At 41.0% G+C, this 19,150-nt stretch overlaps 2 protein-coding genes across 2 annotated transcripts; one reads left to right on the plus strand and one right to left on the minus strand.

Annotated features, from left to right (window-relative positions):
• The first annotated feature begins 1,295 nt into the window (after positions 1–1,295).
• On the plus strand, positions 1,296–7,754 carry LOC308412085 (battenin-like). Its single transcript, XM_080906177.1, has 4 exons — positions 1,296–1,551; positions 7,311–7,366; positions 7,441–7,509; positions 7,635–7,754. The coding sequence occupies exons 1-4, from the start codon at positions 1,374–1,376 to the stop codon at positions 7,722–7,724; spliced, it is 393 nt and encodes a 130-aa protein (XP_080762303.1). The 5' UTR covers positions 1,296–1,373; the 3' UTR covers positions 7,725–7,754.
• Positions 7,755–7,788: 34 nt separating this feature from the next.
• Positions 7,789–12,376, minus strand: LOC308411805 (tryptase-2-like; the record flags this gene model as incomplete). Its single annotated transcript, XM_080905831.1, has 6 exons — positions 7,789–7,873; positions 8,927–9,111; positions 9,358–9,494; positions 11,154–11,416; positions 11,949–12,129; positions 12,322–12,376. The coding sequence occupies 6 exons, from the start codon at positions 12,374–12,376 to the stop codon at positions 7,789–7,791; spliced, it is 906 nt and encodes a 301-aa protein (XP_080761957.1).
• Positions 12,377–19,150: the final 6,774 nt, after the last annotated feature.

The following is a 19,150-nucleotide window of genomic DNA, read 5'->3' on the forward strand; positions in this document are numbered from 1 at the left end:
ATATCAAGATCCACAGTGACAGAGCTTTTTTTCTTTTCTTTTTTCTTTTTTTTCTGCAGAAAGCATTCGGTTGTAATTGCAACCGACCACAACGATCCAGTTTCAGCCCATTATTTCAATCAGGTTTTTTTTTTTTCTTTTGTCCCGCTTGGATCTTTAGCCATCAGAATTGTTGTCTTAAGGCCAAGAAAGATGCCAAGCGGATTTATTTTACCAAGTGGAGCATCATGGCCTTGCCATATTGGTCCATTTGATTGACCTTTATTATAATTATGAATTTATTTTCTGTTGCTACAAACGTGACAGACATGACTGGGGGATAGGACAGGGAGAAAGAATGAAAGAAAGAGAGGGAGAGAAAGAAAACCAAAGGGGAGAAGAGACGGTGAGAAAGGGGGGAAGAAAGAAAGAAAAACAAACAAAACACCTGGATCACCTGTATGGAGAAAAAAAAACAGTAAAACAATAAAAAACAGCACCATCACAATAAACTAGCTAGCAGTAGATAACAGTAGATACTAAGTAGATACAGCAGCCAAGAAAGCTGTAGTCCGCGTCTGTGAATACCCGTGTGTACACTTGTGTGCATACCTGTGTGGATCAAGCAGGTATGGAAGAGATCCAGGCCCCAGATATCCAGAGGCCCCAGAGTACAAGGACCCGAGGAGGACCACCAAAGGGGGAGGGGAACCGTGCCACCCTCCTGGGAAGAGCTGAGTAGAACCCCAAACGAGAGGTCACCCAGCAGCTACGGAGCAGAGGCCAGAGGGGGTTGCAGTGGCGTGCCCGCGGGCTCTGCCGGCAGCCAGCTGTGACAGAGCTTTTTAATAGTACCTTCAAGAAAATCAGCCAAATTTCCTTCTAACAGTAATCCTGCTTACAGCTTAGACTCACAGCAGATAAAGTCCTGGTCACAAATCAGTTTAAGAAGCTGTGAATGGTCTTCCAACTGTGTTTTTATTTTTACTCTGGAACATTAAAGGTGGTTTTCTGTCTGCTCCAGGAGTGTACTAGAAGGCTGGGGCTCAGGCACTGGTGCTGCTGGTCTTATTGGAGCCCTCCTTTACTCAGGGCTCATCCAAGCTGGCCTCCAAGCTCAGACAGTTAGTCCATTCATCATTTTTAGAGTTTTGCATGCCACAGTGAGACTTAACAAGGGTCCAATTTTGAATTAAGCTTCTGTAGGTCTAAGGTGTAGGTAGCCCAATGCTTTCATCTGTGGAGGTGAAGTGGTGGCCAAATAGTCACTTTAATTGAGTTCAGTTGACTCCAGTTCACTTCAGTCAAATGAGACATTGACAGGATGTAGTTTGTATTTCCTGTTGAGACTTTTTCCCTGTAAACTGCGTATAAATGAAGCTGAAACTTACAAAATGATTTGTCGTCTTCTTCATCCCAACAATTTTACCAGCTATTTCCTCCTGCTGGTTTGTCCACCTTCATTACCTCAGTGGAGGACCAAGGACACTGAGTATGCAGCTTTGGTCTCTGAGGACAGACAGCAACTTCTGGACAGTTCAGACGAGGAGGACCCCGAGAGCTCCACCACAGGTAAATGTCACATTAGAAGGGTGTAGCATGAAATCAGCAATAAACTGAAATTTAAATAAAGTTCAGCAACCAAATCCTGTAAAGACAAACTCTGTTTCATTGTTTGATATATCTACTAACTGAACACGAACACATGAGTTCCTCTAAGTGTTTGAGTCCTCCATGACACCAGTTTTGTTTTTCCATAAGAATACATGAATTTTAACATTTTAAGCAATAATTTGCACAAAAAGGCAGATGCAACAAATATGATGAAGATATAAAATCATTTACATTTGAAGTTTGTCCACAGACACTCACGTTTTCTTACAATGATGACTTTACACTGTTGCCCAATAGACACGCCTGAAAGATCCCAGAGCGTTGCTTTGCTGTTATCTAATCAGATGGTCATCAACACGTGTCAGTTTCTGTTTGACATGGTGAGAGGAAACGCACTATTCTACATCTTTATTGAAATTGATAAAAGGAGGTCATGACTTAGGGGAAGATGTGAGTCGCTCAGATGGAAAACAGTGAAAAGGTATTTAAAGCACAACAGTAGTTTATATTTACCTCAGCTAAGAAGGTAGAAGTAATGTTATTAATCTGTCAGTCAGCAGGTTTATAGCCCAAATTTTAAAATTGCAAATTGCACAACAGGGCTCACTTTATTATTTTATTATTTTATTTGAAGTCTAAACAACAACAGACCTCTTTGACATTGTACATATATTAATCAGCTATAACTGACTACACGATCAAACATTAGTTTCACTTGCAGAAAGTCATCTGTGCAGCTTCATCCTCACTCTCTTACTGCCTCCATTTAAACTATGCATGTTCCTCTCTCCCTCACTTACTGCATGGTAGTTCTTAACATGTAAATAAAAGGTGTCTGTGTTTTCCACAACAGATTCCTATAAAAAGAATAAGCGAGACAACGTTCCTCCAGGACCATAGTGCTACATATATAACATGTAACATATAACATGTGCTACATATATAACATGTAACAGACAATCAACACAGGACTACATAAAGTGCAAGTATACAAAAACTGCAAAAAACATTGCAGCACCAGACAGAACAGAACGATACAGACACAACAGTGCAACAGAAATGTGCATCAGTGACAGCTGGTTGCGCAAAAAACTCTGAGCTTTGTGCAAAATGTAGCTTGATGCATTAAGGTGTGCGTACTTGTGTGTGTGTGTGTGTGTGTGTGTGTGTGTGTGTGTGTGTGTGTGTGTGTGTGTGTGTGTGTGTGTGTGTGTGTGTGTGTGTGTGTGTGTGTCTCAGTCCAGTGTGAGTGTTCAGTAGTCGTTTGGGGGAAGAAACAGTTTCACGGTCTGGCAGTGAGGGCCCAAATGCTCCAGTACGTCTTTGCCAGAAGGCAGCAGAGTGAAGAGTGTGTGTGAAGGGTGTGATAATTTACTCTAATGTGCTCATTTTTGAGCAACTGTGTAGCCAATTCAGTTCAAACTTGAGCGGGGCTAAGAGAAGTGGATAATGAACTGTTTCCAAGAGGGAGCGTGTAATGCACCAACAAAACAAATGCAGTGTTATGACAGGTTTTAACAGTTTTTTGATTTGGGGTCTTGGAAGCTGAGACTGTTGTTTCCTGGAATAATTTGACAGCTTATTAAGAGAGCAGGGTTAACTGGGAGACGGTGCTGAGGTTATTTAGAGTTTGCAAGTATGAAGCTGAATTCAATGTGCAATAGAATAGAATTCAACTTTATTGTCATTGCACATCTCACAAGTACAAGGCAATGAAATGCAGTTTGCATCCATCCAGAAGTGCTTTGGCAATAATATAGATATATTACAAAAATGGGTCTATTATAGGTATGTTACAATGTACACGGTATGAAGGTATGTTATGAATATGCTATAACTATAAGTATGTACAGGCTGTAGTGAGTGTACAAGCTATGTACAGGATATGAACAGGATATAAATATTCAAGCTTTTAGATTAGATTAGATAAAACTTTAATAATCCCTCGGGTGGGTTCCTCCGAGAAATTCGGTTTCCAAAAACACAGCACTGACAGAAGTTACAGAATGTGAGCAGAATACCATACGCATATATAAATACAGAGACATATATAAATAAAGAGAATACAAAAGGGATAAATAGAATAAATAGGAATAATAATACAAGGGAATGGCACATTTCAAGTATTGAAGTCTATTGCACCGTTGGATATTAACAAAAAGTATTGCACAGTGAAAAGGCACTACAGCTTAGTTGCCCCCCCCCCCCCCCCCCCCTCCTTTGTCCTCCTGTTTCCCCTCCCTCTCCCCTCCAGAGAGGAGTTAAACAGTCTGATGGCGTGTGGGACAAAGGAGTTTTTAAGTCTGTTGGTTCTTGTCTTTGAGAGAAGCAACCTGTCACTGAACAGACTCTTCTGGTTGTTAATGGCCGTGTGCAGAGGATGCCCAGCATTGTTCATAATGTCCAGCAGCTTTTTTAGTGTCCTTTTCTCTGCCACTGTCACCAGAGTGTCCAGCTTCATGCCGACCACAGAGCCAGCCTTCCTGATCAGTTTCTCTACCCTGGATGAGTCCTTCTTTGCTGTGCTGCTCCCCCAGCACACCACAGCATAGAAAAGTACTCCAGCAACCACTGACTGGTAAAACATCCTCAGGAACTTCCTGCAGATGTTAAAAGACCTCAGCCTCCTGAGGAAGTACAGTCGGCTCAGGGCTTTTTTATACAGGTGCTCTGTGTTGCATGACCAGTCCAGTTTGTTGTCCACCCACAGACCAAAGTACTTGTACTTGTTGACCACCTCCACCTCCTCTACCTCTATCTGAACCGGCAGTGGACCTGCTCTGGACCTATACAGTAATATGAAACTATACAAGTTATAAACAGTTGTAGAACTATAATTGTTATCATACAGAATGATTGTCTGTACAGAATTTACAGTAGTGCAGTTTAGATCAGTGAGATATGTGGCTAATTTCTACAGTGGCTATATAAAGTGCTAGTGGTTGTGAGTGGTGGTTCGGTCCATGTTATTATTGTGTGTATGAGGGTACAGTTGGACATTTTTTTGTTTTTGTCTAGATGTGTGTGTGTTCAGTTATAGGTGACTGTGGGTGTGTGGGTGTAAGCTGTGTGATGAACAAAAGACACATGTTAATGTGTATCTCTGTCTTTTCACTGCTCCACGCTAAATTCACTTCAGTACTGTTACAATAAAATATCTGTATTATTAATGAGGCTTAGTTGCTGAGGAGCTACACTGCGCGTTCACTACTCTCCTGGCTTCGAGCTGCACTCGTACTCGTCATGATAACATCTCCCTCTCTCGTTCCAGATAAACTGATGCATCTCGCAGCTGTCACGACCTCATCAGGACAGAATTATTTCAGTGTTAAATTTGATGCAATCTGCTAACATAAGTATCTCGTGGCTGAGTGACTCATTTAAATTGTCTCCTCTCATAATGTTGTGCTCTAAAAGGGAAATATATACACAATAAAACCATATGTGGAATCACTGTCCAGGCTTTTGGGTTGCTCAGCTGACGCTGGGCCTCTTTAGTAGATCTGGCTCTACATAGTTTGACAATTGACAGTTTTGACCATTCAGATTCTTTCTTGGCTCTGTCATGTGATTGAAAGCTGATACCAAATCTTCTTTTTCGTCAGGACAGAAGAAAGTAGCAGTGCGTTGCTCTGGCACATTCTAGCAGCTTTACATTTATCCATGGATTAATAAAGTATTCTGATTCTGATTCTGATTCTGATTCTGATTCTGATTCTGATGAGGCCAAATTGTAGCCGGAGTCGCTCATGTGACTGATAATAATACTCAGTTCAAGGTTCAAGGTTCTTTATTTGTCACATGCACAGTTATAAAAGTATAACACACAGTGAAGCAGGTGAATTCTGTACATTAATAAGAATAGACATCTGACTATTTTACAGGATAGACAATATAAACATATTTAAAATTAAAGGAATTGAAATGTACATTGTGCCTTGGTTTAGTGTCTGGAAGAGTCCTGACTCAGTCAATTATAGATGATGTGAGAGGGCGGGTGTGTGTGTTTAGGGCACGGATGGCTTGGGGATAGAAGCTCCTCTTGAGTCTCTCTGTCCTTGCCCGGAAGATGCGGAACCTTCTACCAGATTGCAGAAGTTGGAACAGTTTGTTGCCAGGATGGGACGGGTCCTTCAGTATCTGCGCTGCTCTAGTCCGGCATCTCCTGGTGTAGGTGTCCTGAAGCGGGGGGAGAGCAATCCTGCAGCAGCGTTCTGCTGTACGGATCACTCTCTGGAGAGCTTTTTGGTCCTTCACACAGCTGTTCCCAAACCACGATGTCATGTTCTGTGTGAGGATGCTCTCCACAGCGCCTGTATAGAAAATCCTGAGGATCTTTGGAGAGACCCTGAACTTCCTCAGTTGTCGTAGGTGATACAGGCGCTGCCTAGCCTTTTTGGTCTGGACCTGAATGTGGGCAGCCCATGTCAGGTCTGAGGAGATGTGGACACCAAGATACTTGAAGGACTGCACCCTCTCCACTGGAGCTCCATTGATGATGATGGGCTTGTAGTCTCTGTGCTGACCCCTTCTGAAGTCCACCACCAGCTCCTTGGTCTTGCTGACGTTCAGCTGGAGGTGGTTGTCCTGGCACCATGATGCCAGATTCTTCACTTCATCCATGTAGGCCGCCTCATCGTTGTTGGAGATGGCACCCAACACCACTGTGTCGTCAGCAAACTTCACAATGGTGTTGGAGCCATGGGTGGCCACACAGTCTGAAGTGTAGAGGGAGTAGAGCAGTGGCGAGAGGACACATCCCTGAGGTGCTCCTGTGTTGATGGTGATGCTGTTGGAGAAGCACCTGCCCACCCTCACCACCTGAGTTCTGCCAGTGAGGAAGTCCAACACCCATGCACACAGACGGCTGTTAAGTCCCAGATCCCTGAGCTTTGTGAACAGTCTGCAGGGTACTATTGTGTTAAACGCTGAACTGTAATCAACAAACAGCATTCGCACATAGTTACCCTGTTTCTTGTCCACGTGGCTGAGAGTGGTGTGTAGGACGTGGGCGATGGCATCCTCTGTGGATCTGTTGGATCTGTAGGTGAACTGCAGCGGATCTGTGGTGTCTGGGATGGAGGAGGAGATGATGTTCTTCAGCAGCCTCTCAAACACCTTCATTACTACCGAGGTCAGTGCAACTGGCCGGTAATCGTTCAGGGATGAGGGTTTGCTGTTCTTGGGCACAGGGATGATGGTGGATCTTTTGAAGCATGTGGGGACCACAGACTTCGCCAGGGACTCGTTGAACATGTAAGTCAACACACCTGCTAGCTGGTCAGCACAGCAGCGCAGCAGACGGCCGGTGATGCCGCCTGGCCCCGCCGCTTTCCTTGTGTTCACTCTCCTCAATGCCACTCGGACGTCATGCTCCGTGTATTGGCAATTGGTTCTTATTCGTCCTCAAAAGTTTGTATAGTTGTCACCTTTTACAGTGGCCTCAGTGAGAGGCTGCTATGTGCATACATATCATTTAGTACCCAGAAATTCATTCAGCATAAAGTACAAGCCATTGTTTCAATGATTTGTAATTTCTGACCACGTTATCACAGCTTTCTTTTTGCAAACTGTTTGTTAACACTTAACAAAGACAGTGAACATGAGGCTGCTGACTTCATCTCCTGCTGTGGAACTTCACAGTTTATGTGAATGAATTGTCGTTTTAAAGTTCTGTTGCTTATTGGGAAATAATGTTCTCTTCCTCTTGAATGTAGCAGAGGACCAACCCACTGGGCCTCTCAGTTTCAGAGAGAGACTGTTTGTTATCAGAGTAAGTACACCGTTTACTTGTTTGATCTGAAACTGTTCAGCCAAACTGTTACTGAACTTGATTTCTGTGAGCAGGGCTTGTGGAGGTTTGTGCTTCCACTGGGAGTGGTCTACTTAACCGAGTATTTCATCAACCAGGGTTTGGTGAGTCCTCTGATGCCCTCTAGCAGCACACTCAGCTCACTGCATGCTGTTAGTGAAACTTGGCTCTGATTTTGTGTGATGTTGTGAGAATATTGAACCAGGAATATTTTTTCCCTCTCTGTAAGATGGAACTCCTGTTCTTCCACAATATTTTCCTGACCCATGCAGCTCAGTATCGCTGGTCAGTGATCCATTACAGAGAGTATTCAGTATGAATGACTTCATGCAGATTGTTTGGGGTGTGCAGCTTTACTTGTTTCTTGTTTGCATCCTCAGGTATCAGACTCTGTACCAGCTTGGTGTACTGCTCTCTCGATCCTCTCTGCACTGTGTGAAGATCAGGAGAGTGTGGATTCTCAGTGTTCTGCAGGTGAGAAATGAGAATAAAATACAAATCAGCATCAGAGTCTGCTCCCTTTTTTTGACAAGGTAGAGGAGCTTGACCTGCAACTTTCTCTGACTGGCTCCTCACTACAAACAATAGATTTGAACATCAGTATTTGTGGCTGCTGTGCTCAAAGTGTGTACACACAAATATGTGTGTCTAATCTGCCTAATGTGAGTGTCTGAATTTGCACTTGAAGCCATTTATAATACTTACCTTGCTTGATCTGCTGCTCACCACAAACAAGCACAAGAATACAGTTTGCACCTTTAACTGTATATTTATAAGTTTTACACCTTTTCCTACTGATAAAAAACATATTTATGGACATTCATATTACACAAAGTAATTAAGCAATAAACAATAAATGAATGTGTTTTTCCTTCTACTATGGACACTTCTGTTTTTGTTACGACAACAAAACCTACAAAACTGGTCAGTCTGGGGAATGAGCTACCAGAGGCAGGGTCAAAAGTATACATGTCACTTTAGTTTGGTTGCCTTTTTGAAATGAATCATTGGTCAGTGTCAGAAGGCTTAACAAACAAAACTTGCCTCTAAAACTGTTCAGGTATAAGGCCTGGACTGAAAATGAGTGAAAAAGAAGCCAGTGTTCAAGAAAAACCTTAAAATATCTTCAGAAAGCCGAGAGAGTTTAAAAAATGACAAGAAAGTTAGGTTACTTGGAAGCAAAACATGAAGAAAGTAAGGCCTGGTCAAGACTTTACACAATAATACATACATATATATATATTTACATGTCAAGTCAGTACAATTTTTGCTGGTTTCACTGGTTGAGGTGAAGTTACTGTATAGACTTATTAAAATGCCACAAATTAGACCAAAACATTAGCACACAAGTAATGAAACTCTGTACCTGATGAAGGTGTTGCTATGGATGTGCAGGTGTCATCAGTGTCTTTTATTAAAGCATGAACAGGAATTCATCAAATTACAAAAAGGACCTATGCAATGAAGTCTGGCAACTGAATCAGGGTAAGCTTCCATTAACAGGCAGTGACTTTGCAATACAGGAAAGCTGAAGGTTTCTCAGACAAGTGGACGTAATCATTTATGAAGGTCAGATACTTTGCAACCTCGGTATAGACGCTAGGATGGTTGGCGAGGCCACAACTGCCAGGACTCCCATGACTCATGATTCCCACCTGCACAAATTTCTCCCTTTTACGACACACCAGGGGACCACCATAGTTTCCCTGTGGAAATGAAACACACAACACTGATTAGTGTGGCCTTTTTGTTCCTGTTTAGGTCTCATTTAAAACACAGCAGATTCAATTATACACTAAAAAGTAACTAGTAACTACAGCTGTCAAGTGACTTCAGTTGAGTGAAACTAAAGTACTTCATGTGTGATAAATCAAGTGTTTTCAAAGGTATAATCATCTATTCAATTAAATGCAAAAAAAGAGTTTAAAAAACTCATATAAAATAAAACTCACTTTGCAGGCATCCCTTCCCTTCCTGTTGGCACCACAAAGTGTATTACGGGCTATCTGAGGATATGTCTCGTTACAGGTACTCCGAGGCATGATGGAAATCCTCAGCTGTTGAAGGGTTTTTGGATCAGGCAGTGGTACTGCATGGACACACAGGAAAAGTATGGAAGTGACGGTTTGCTAAATCGGTTTTATTTGAAAAAGTGATTTGAAATAGAAATTTTACATTTTGGTATTCAACAAATTAAAAAATGTCTTTCAAACACTAAATGAAAACTATTATATTGAATGAATTATTTTTTCAAGCAAATCTTTTTTTGTTTTTATAGTTTCAGGGGGTTTGGCTTCTATTTCTTTATTTTATTATATCCATCCATCCATCCATCCATTCGCTTCCGCTTATCCTTTTTTTTCAGGGTCGCGGGGGGCGCTGGAGCCTATCCCAGCTGTCATAGGGCGATAGGCAGGGTACACCATGGACAGGTCGCCAGTCTGTCGCAGGGCTAACACATAGGGACAGACAACCATTCACACTCACTCGCACATTCACACCTAGTGACAATTTGGATTATCCAATTAACCAATCCCCACAAGTTGCATGTCTTTGGACGGTGGGAGGAAGCCGGAGAACCCGGAGAGAACCCACGCAAACACGGGGAGAACATGCAAACTCCACACAGAAAGACCCCGGCCTGATGGTGGAATTGAACTCAGGACCTTCTTGCTGTGCGGCAACAGTGCTAACCACCGTGCTGCCTATTTTATTATAAATCAAAAAATTTTGTTTCAAACCCGTTTTTCATATTTCAGGTCTTTTTTTTCTGCTTCAGACTTGTAGGCATGTATCAAATCAACTAATGATTGACAGCTCCTGTGTCGTGTTCGTTAAAAGTTAAAAATGAGGCCTTTGGTTAAAGATGGCGCTCCTTCAATGAATGTTGCCAGCACTAGCCGAACAATAAAGACATACGGTTTCTGATGAGCCTGTGATGGACCATATTGATATACACTGAAATTATAGATGTATTAAGGTGGATGTGATATTCTGGATTAGGCTCTTCGAAAAGATCAGGACAGAAGGACGCGATACGTGCTTTATTGAACAGCAGGACATCACACACAAACTTCTTGTTTTTCTTAGCGGTGCACAAGCTACCTTTTTTTTGTTATGTTGGTCAACCAAGAACTAGCCCTGTAACAAGCACTTCTGTATTTTACCACTGGGGGGCAACAATTCACTCTATTACAGTGGGGGATTCAAATTTGAAAATGATGTCTAGAATTTGAGGTCGAGTCTTCGATTCTTCTCCAGTTTATAGCTCAGCTCAGCCCAGCCAATCAGAAAACAATATTCTCTGTTGCTGGGGTAAAACTGGAGCTGTCAATCATTTGTATGTGCCCCGCCCCTCCTTTTTGTACACGCCCACAACACACAACGGGCTCAAAGGTCTGAAACTGAAGAAGAAAAAAAAACAAGTGAAAAACAAACAAAAAAAACAAAAAAACGAAACATTATCAATGAAAACGAATAATTCAGTCCAAATAAAATAATTCTTTTTTTTCTATACACACTGTATTCAATATAAACATTTGGAATTTCATTTTCAAATCACTTCAAATTAATAAAACTTCTGACGATGATTTAGCTCCTCAGTGATGTTTCTTATCTGTAAAGTGCTTTGCACGTTATAAACATCTGTTTTATTGGTGACGGTATGGATAATTACAATGGAGTACAATGTGAGCCTGCCTTGATACAGCATGTATACTTTAAAGCCTACTTCCTGTGCTTAACTTACCACCATTTCCCACTTCCCCCCAGCCAGTCATCCAACACTCAGATGATGGACCAAAGGTGTCATCCTTGTCAGGCAGAGCCACTGGTGCAACATCTTTTGAAAATGTAATCGGTTTCCTCAGCTTGATCAGAGCAATGTCATTTTCGTAGTTGCTGTTGCCCAGGTCTCGGTATTGAACAATATTGGCTATACCCATGTAACGGTGAGCCGCCTTTTGCAGCTGATATGCGCCGATAACAACGAACGATCGAAGATGATCATAACTGCATGACAAGAGAAACACACACATTAAGTCTCATGTATTTTGGAATGACCAAGCCTTCAACAAAACAACACTACACATGGGTTTTGTGGACACTGGTGCATTCAGCAGTTTAAAGGGCTGCGCATGTTTTTTCATAGTTGGCAGGAATTAAAAGAAAAGGAGCTGCAGTGGAGTAAACATTACATTAGTTTGGACTTGATGCGGTGTCTGCTGGGTGTGTAAATATGCAGCTACTCACTAAAAACACAGCTTAAGGTGCTGAAATGTGCATATGGTGTATTTAAATACTGACTGAGGCCTCCAGGTCTGACAAGTTAGGCCCACTCACCTAACTTGTCAGACCATTTCAGGACACTTGTCAGAAAGTGTCCTGAAATGATTTTGTCTTTATTGGCCAACAGTGAAGGTCCCTATGAGTAATTATTCCCCCAAAATACTCACATGCAGTGTGAAGCTTTTTTGTTATGACTGCTCTGGAGGATGTTCATAAAAATAATGAGACACGTTTCTGCAAACACACACAGACTTACTTAGCCACGCACTGTGCAGAAGTCAGCACCCACTGCTTTGCAACGATGGTGCCGCCGCAGCCCCATTTCACCATTTTCGAATCATGAGATGTCATGTTGAGGTGAACCATCCATGGCCAACTTTCCTTTTTGGCATCCTCTGCACCAATGATGGAGCTCCTCACTTCATTTCCCAGTAGACCTGAAAAACACAAACAAAATGCTGGATGTAAGTTTGAGGCATCTAAGAAAATTAAATCCCATCAAAGTAAGAGCTGTTTGCTATTTTGCTCAGAATGGATGATAAACATTAGAGCATCAGTCTATCGAGGCTGCACTCTGAAATCTGGGCTCTGGAGTTGGGAAATTAAGGTTCAGCATTTTTCTCTCTCACCACCACTGTTGTGCAGCAGTACCAACACAGTTAGCAGAAGTTTGCAGAAAGCCATGGCCGTGATGAAGAACAGTGTAGCAGTACCTCTGTGTGGTGAGGGGGGAACAAGTGCAGCTTTATATGCACTGCTGGAGAGATGACTATCATTAGTCCCGCCCTTTACATCTCAAACCACACCTAAAAAAATGTACATGCGATTTTAACATACAGTGGAAAAATTGTTGAAGAGTTTGGTTGACCATTTTTCCAATGTGTCAAGGTTTTCACCTCTATTGTTTCATTATCTGCACTGCAGACCTGTTTGTGTGGCACAGTGTGCTTGAAAAGTTACCTGCTACTGCTGTGTTTAATTTCCACTTAAATTGTAATGATAGAGTTAAAGTGTAAGGCATAAAAGGTTAAACCAGATCAACTATGGGATTGCTTTCTCCTATTCCACTGAAATGATCTCATATTGATGTTATTTTAAAATTGTTCTCTGTGTTTTGCTAATGTCTAATATCTTTACTTATATTGTTAAACAGACTGTAGTGAACAGGGTTCATTAATATATTTTATATTATAATATAAAATATGCGGTGGTTGGATGCATCAGCAGGGTTGATGAGACAGAGTACCGGGCTGTGGTCGACTCCTTTGTCACGTGGTGTGAGCAGAATCATCTGCAGCTCAACGTGGCAAAGACCAAGGAACTGATCGTGGACTTCAGGAAGACCAGGAAACACTTGACCCCTGTTTCAATCCAGGGGGTCAGTGTTGACATTGTGGAGGACTATAAATACCTTGGAGTACACATTGACAATAAACTGGACTGGGCTAAAAACACCACAGCACTTTACAGGAAGGGCCAGAGTCGTCTCTATTTTTTGAGGCGACTGAGGTCCTTCGACATCTGCCAGAAAATGCTCAGGATTTTCTACGAGTCTGTTGTGGCCAGTGCGATCCTCTATGCTGTTGCATGCTGGGGGAGCAGACTGAGGGTCGCAGATGCCAACAGACTCGATAAACTAATCCGTAAGGCCAGTAATGTTGTGGGGATGGAGCTGGACTCCCTCAAGGTGGTGTCGGAGAGGCGGATGTTGTCCAAGATAAAGACAATGTTGGATAACACCTCCCACCCACTCCATGACATGCTGGTCAGTCACAGGAGCACGTTCAGTGAGAGACTGAGATTACCGAAAAGCACCACTGAACGACACAGGAAATCTTTCCTGCCTGTGGCTCCCTGTACAACGCATCCACTTAACACACTGGATACTGCTACAACTACACATGTTTCTTTTTCAGCTTTTACACACACACACACACACACACACACACACACACACACACACACACACACACACATACACATATATATATATATTAGGGGTGCAACGATATTCGTATCGATATTGAACCGTTCGATACAGTGCTTTCGGTTCGGTACGCATATGTATCGAACAATACAAAATTTGTAATTTATTTCATCAACTTTCCTTCTGACGATGCTGTCTGTGTTGAGCGCTCAGTGAATCTGCGTTCGACTACTCCGCCTAGGCTGCACTGTCGAGCGCAGATCCACTGAGCGCTCAACACAGACAGCATCGTCAGAAGGAAGAGCGCAGGGCAAGCTAGCGAGACAGAAGTTAAGCTCTCCTTGCAACATGGACCTCCCCCACCCTCATTCAGATCTGGCGTTTGGAATTATTTTGGTTTTTTCATGTGACGTATGACCCTGAAGGTAAGCGCGTCATGGACTAAAGTAAAACAGTATGTTGGATGTGCCACGCAATGCTCAATTACATGGGTGGGAACTAGTGTGTTAGCACAGTTAGCTCGTTAACGTGTTGGCCGTCTAGCCCCATGCACGGGGCGATCAGGGGTAGCTCGTTAACGGAGATTTGCCGTGTTGTGGCAACGTCATTTCAACGAGATTAACCTGAAAGCACTAGTGGGAACACAACGAATATGACTGCACATTTACATCATCCTAGTGCAAAAACAACAAGCATGCATGCTACAAACTTTAGCCGAGTCATTTAGACAGCCGTTAGCACATGAGTCTCCTTATGGGGACCTGATATGTTTAATATGCTGCTGAGAATATAGCCCAGAAGAAGCATGTAGTATAGCTTTTATTTTGGAAAGAGCCATTTCTCTGTAATAAACTCTCTTTTCCAAAGATGCATGATTCCTCAATCAGATACAGGGCTCGCAATATCCCTAGCCCGACGTCCAGGGGCTAGTGATTTTTCCAGTCGAGCTACCAAAATCTATCTCTGCCCTGCCCGTCGGGCTATTGTAGGAAGGAAAAATATATGTCAATGCTTTTGCATTCTTTCGGAAATGTAGCTGGGTAATTATGTCATTGGCATCGGTGAGCCACTGTCAATATGTGACATATTGAAATCGCGTTTGAATTTGCGCTTGTTTTTTTGCTTTCACTTTGCAATCGCTCAGACAGCACTGATTGGTGAGTGATGATAATTTGTGCACCAATTCCTCTGACATCGTCTTATTAATCGTTAGCTTACTATGCAAACATGACAAGTGAAATCTCCCGCAGCAAGCTTAAACATGTGAGAGGTTGATCGCGCAGAGAATCGCTGAGCTTATGTGAGTGCGTGTGTAAAAGCATCAGGATATATATTTCAGTTCTGCTGAGCCAAATAAGACAGGTCAGAGTGAAGAAGTGACAGCCAAAGAAAAGCTTACCACAAAACGGAAAAGTTATGACAAATCAGACTATAAGGCAAAAAGAAAGTGCAGCTTTATGGTTTCATGGACAAAATAATTTCTGTGGCTGTGATATGATGAGCTATATAACCAGGGCTGCACATAAGTGGTCCGCAGGTACGCATTCGCTGTCAAAATAAAAAACACGCACAAGAGTTAGGGTTAAATTTTAAAACTGTACTTTTGAGTTAAAATATATATTTATAATTTTAATAAATGACAAATTAAAAAGGCATGAACATTTTTTTGTATCAAAAAAATATCGAACCGTGACACCAAAGTATCGAACTGAACCGAACCGTGAATTTTGTGTATCGTTGCACCTAGGGCTGCCACAAACGATTATTTTGATAGTCGACTAGTCACCGATTATTTTTGCGATTAGTCGACTAATCAGATCATCATCCGTTGGACGTAAAACTACAGCTTATTGCACCAGCAGCATCTGCTCTTATATAACTATCATTAGCTTACAGCTTTAAGTGTTTAAGGTCTGTGCTAACTAAAAATAAAGAAAAGATGATAGTTTATTAAATTTTAATGAAATTTGCAGATTGTTTCGGTGAAGTTTAATAAACTCCTTGCTATCTAAAATATAACAGGACACTGGAGTATATTCTGGAGCATCTCACACTTCTGATAATCAGTTGGGGGCCGAGCAAGATGGCGGCGTGATGAGGAGTGTCTTTTCGAGCTCTCAGCACTAGAAAGATATAAAGCATTTTTACAACGCTTATTTGACGTCTCTGTAACTTTCAAGACTTTTTTGAAGATCAACACACTAAACCTGCTAAACCTGAAACCAAATTCTGCAACAACAACATGTCGAAATCTGCTCAGAAAAGGCTGAGTAACTCGGGCAAACCACATGCAACTAGCATGCTAGCTAGCGACCATAGCTACATAAGAGAAATGGAGTGTCAGCAGATGGTTGAAGAAGAATTTCCACCCCTACCAGTTACGCCTTCCAAGCCTCCAGTGGCAAAAAAACCAACACTGTCTACCAGTCACTCTGATGACGATTCCCTGAAAGCTGATGCGGTCAACACTTTGATTAATCTGATCAACACCAGAAGTGACGCAATTGAAGAAATGGTAGGAACAGTTCGTACGGATTTAAAGGACATAAGTGATAAGATTATGGTCATTGAGAAAAGGGTTGAGAAAAACGAAACGCTTACACAGAAATGTGACGAACGCATCTCTGAAGTTGAACGCTACAACCGCCGTTGGAATCTGAGACTGTATGGGGTACCGGAGTTGGAGAAGGAAGATGTGCGCGCAAAGGCGATTGGGATATGCCAAACGGTTCTACCTGCGGAGAAGGAAAAGTTTTCAGAGGTCTTAGACATCGCTCATCGAGTGGGGAAACCAAAACAAAATGACCCGAGACCCAGAGGGATCATCATCCGGTTCATCTCAAGAAGAATTCGTGATGCGGTGTGGAAAGCTGCCAAGAATAATACTTTCCTTCAAAATAATCATCTGAGGTTTACTGAAGACCTGACGAGAGAGGACAAAGAAAACAGACTGAAGCTGTGGCCCATTATAAAGAAAGCACGTGAAGAAGGGAAGTCTGCTTACTTTATTGGAGGTCGAGGCTTTGTAAATGGTGCTGAAGTTCACACATAAACTCTTCAATATTCCCTGACCCTTAGTTCTTCTCAGGTTTGTTTACAAGGTGTTCTTTATATTGATGTGCCTGATATTTGTAGATATTAATAGTTGGCTGTCTAAATTGCTCTTTGGTGTTAGCAAAAAGCCAAATTACTGTTAAATAGGTAAAACCTTTTTTGTTATGCTTTTATTAGGCGTCTAAAGTTTTTTTTATATATATTTACTCTATACTGTGAACATTCTCATATTCTAGTGCTGATCTCAGTGTTAGGTTAAAAAGTTTATCTTCGATTTACTTTTTAATACATATCTTTTCTTTGTCAACTTGTGTTCTTTGTTTTTTGTTTCTATTAATGCTAGGGGTCTTCGTAACAACTTAAAACGTAAAGCCACTTTTCTTTATGCAAAGCAACTTAAATCTGACTTTGTGTTTTTGCAAGAATCTCACTCTACTATCGACGATGTTAGTTTTTGGCGATCTCAATGGGGAAATTCTATTTGGTTATCTCATGGAACTGAACGATCAGCTGGGGTATCAATCCTAAAAAACAGATATAATGGGGATGTTTTACATACAGAATGTGATTCTGCAGGTCATTACATATGTCAAGTCATAAGATATAATGATTTAGTCTTAATTGTTACTAACATATATGGGTTTAACACGAAGCTAGAAAATGATCATTTATTTTTGACGATTGAAAAAAAAATATCTAGCTGGTTAAATAAATTTCCAAATGCAAAATTATTACTAGGTGGAGACTTTAACTGTATTATGGATGCTGAATTAGATAAATTTCCTCCAGGACATTTGAAAAGAATTAATACCACATTGAAGGCTGTTATGGTACGCCTGAAACTTACAGACATTTGGAGATTCAAATTTCCTCAGTCCAAAATGTTTACTTGGTGCAACAATTCTAACTCGAGACATTCAAGGATAGACTTTTGGTTAGTCTCAGAGAGCTTTGACAGCAATAGCATAGATGTAGGTGCTTGGCCTTCTCCAGCAACAGATCATAAAGCCATATATATTAAAATAAATCTAACTTCTCTACCTAATTCTTCTGTTGTTAAATTTACATACTGGAAACTCAACAGCTCATTATTACAAAAAGACAATGTGAAAAAGGATCTTAAAGAACTGATCTCAAACTTTTGGTCTATAGCTCAAGAAGATTTAAAATATGGTAATAACTGGGAATTATTAAAATTTGAAATTGGCAAATATTTAAGAAAGATTGGCAGCCTTAATGCAAAATCCAAAAGATTGGAGGAAGAAAATATAATTTCTCAAATCACACAGTTATCTAATAAACGAATTGACACTTTAACTGAAGAGGATAAAATGAACCTTGCTAAATTACAAGATAAATTAGATCGTTTATACACAGACAAAGCAAAAGGCGCTTTTATCAGATCAAGATCTAAATGGCTTGAAGAAGGTGAGCGTAACTCCCATTACTTCTTCAGTTTAGAAAAGAAACACTCAAGTATAAATAATATTAGCAAATTAATGATAAATGAAGTTATAACAGAGGATTACAGATTAATCTCTAAATATTGTAGTCATTTCTATAAGGAACTTTATAGTTCTACATTTTCTCAGGAAGATGCAAATCATCTCTTAGAATCGCTGAATGTTAAATCTATCAGCCAAGAAGAATCTATATTATGTGATCAACCCATCTCATTAGAAGAAGTTAAAGTTGCAATTGGGCTATTGAAAAATAATAAATCTCCAGGTACGGATGGTCTTACTGCTGAATTATATAAAACTTTCTCTGAAGAGTTGTCTCCCTTTCTTCTTGAGGTATTTGCAGAAAGCATAGGAAACCAACAGCTTCCCACTACGATGAATCAAGGTTTGACTACATTGATCCCGAAGCCTAATAAGGACCTATTAATGATTGATAATTGGAGACCGATTAGCTTGCTAAATAATGATTATAAAGTATTTGCTCTAATTATAGCTAACAGACTTAAGATGGTTCTTGACTCTGTTATTGATGAAACACAATCTGGCTTTATGCCCAAAAGACACATAACTAACAATATCAGATTGGTTTTAGATGTTCTGGATTATTCTGACCTCATAGATTGCAATGGTTTCATATTATTTTTAGACTTCTACAAGGCCTTCGATACGGTGGAGCATGAATTTATATTTCAAGCTCTGGATAAGTATGGTTTTGGCTCTTACTTCTCTACAGCGATTAAAACATTATACCATAACAGTAACAGCAGTATTAAATTAACAAACGGTACTTCACCCAGATTTAACATACAAAGAGGGATAAGACAAGGCTGTCCCATTTCTCCATACCTGTTTTTGTTAATTGCCCAACTATTGTCTAACCATATGAAATCAAGCAATGTAAAAGGTATATCACTAATTGGCAAAGATTTACTCATAACACAGTTAGCGGATGACACTACATTATTCCTAAAAGATGAACATCAAATCTCTATTGCTATTGACTCAATCTCCATA

The sequence above is a fragment of the Rhamphochromis sp. 'chilingali' genome (assembly GCF_963969265.1).
Source record: "Rhamphochromis sp. 'chilingali' genome assembly, chromosome: 15".
NCBI lineage: Eukaryota > Metazoa > Chordata > Actinopteri > Cichliformes > Cichlidae > Rhamphochromis > Rhamphochromis sp. 'chilingali'.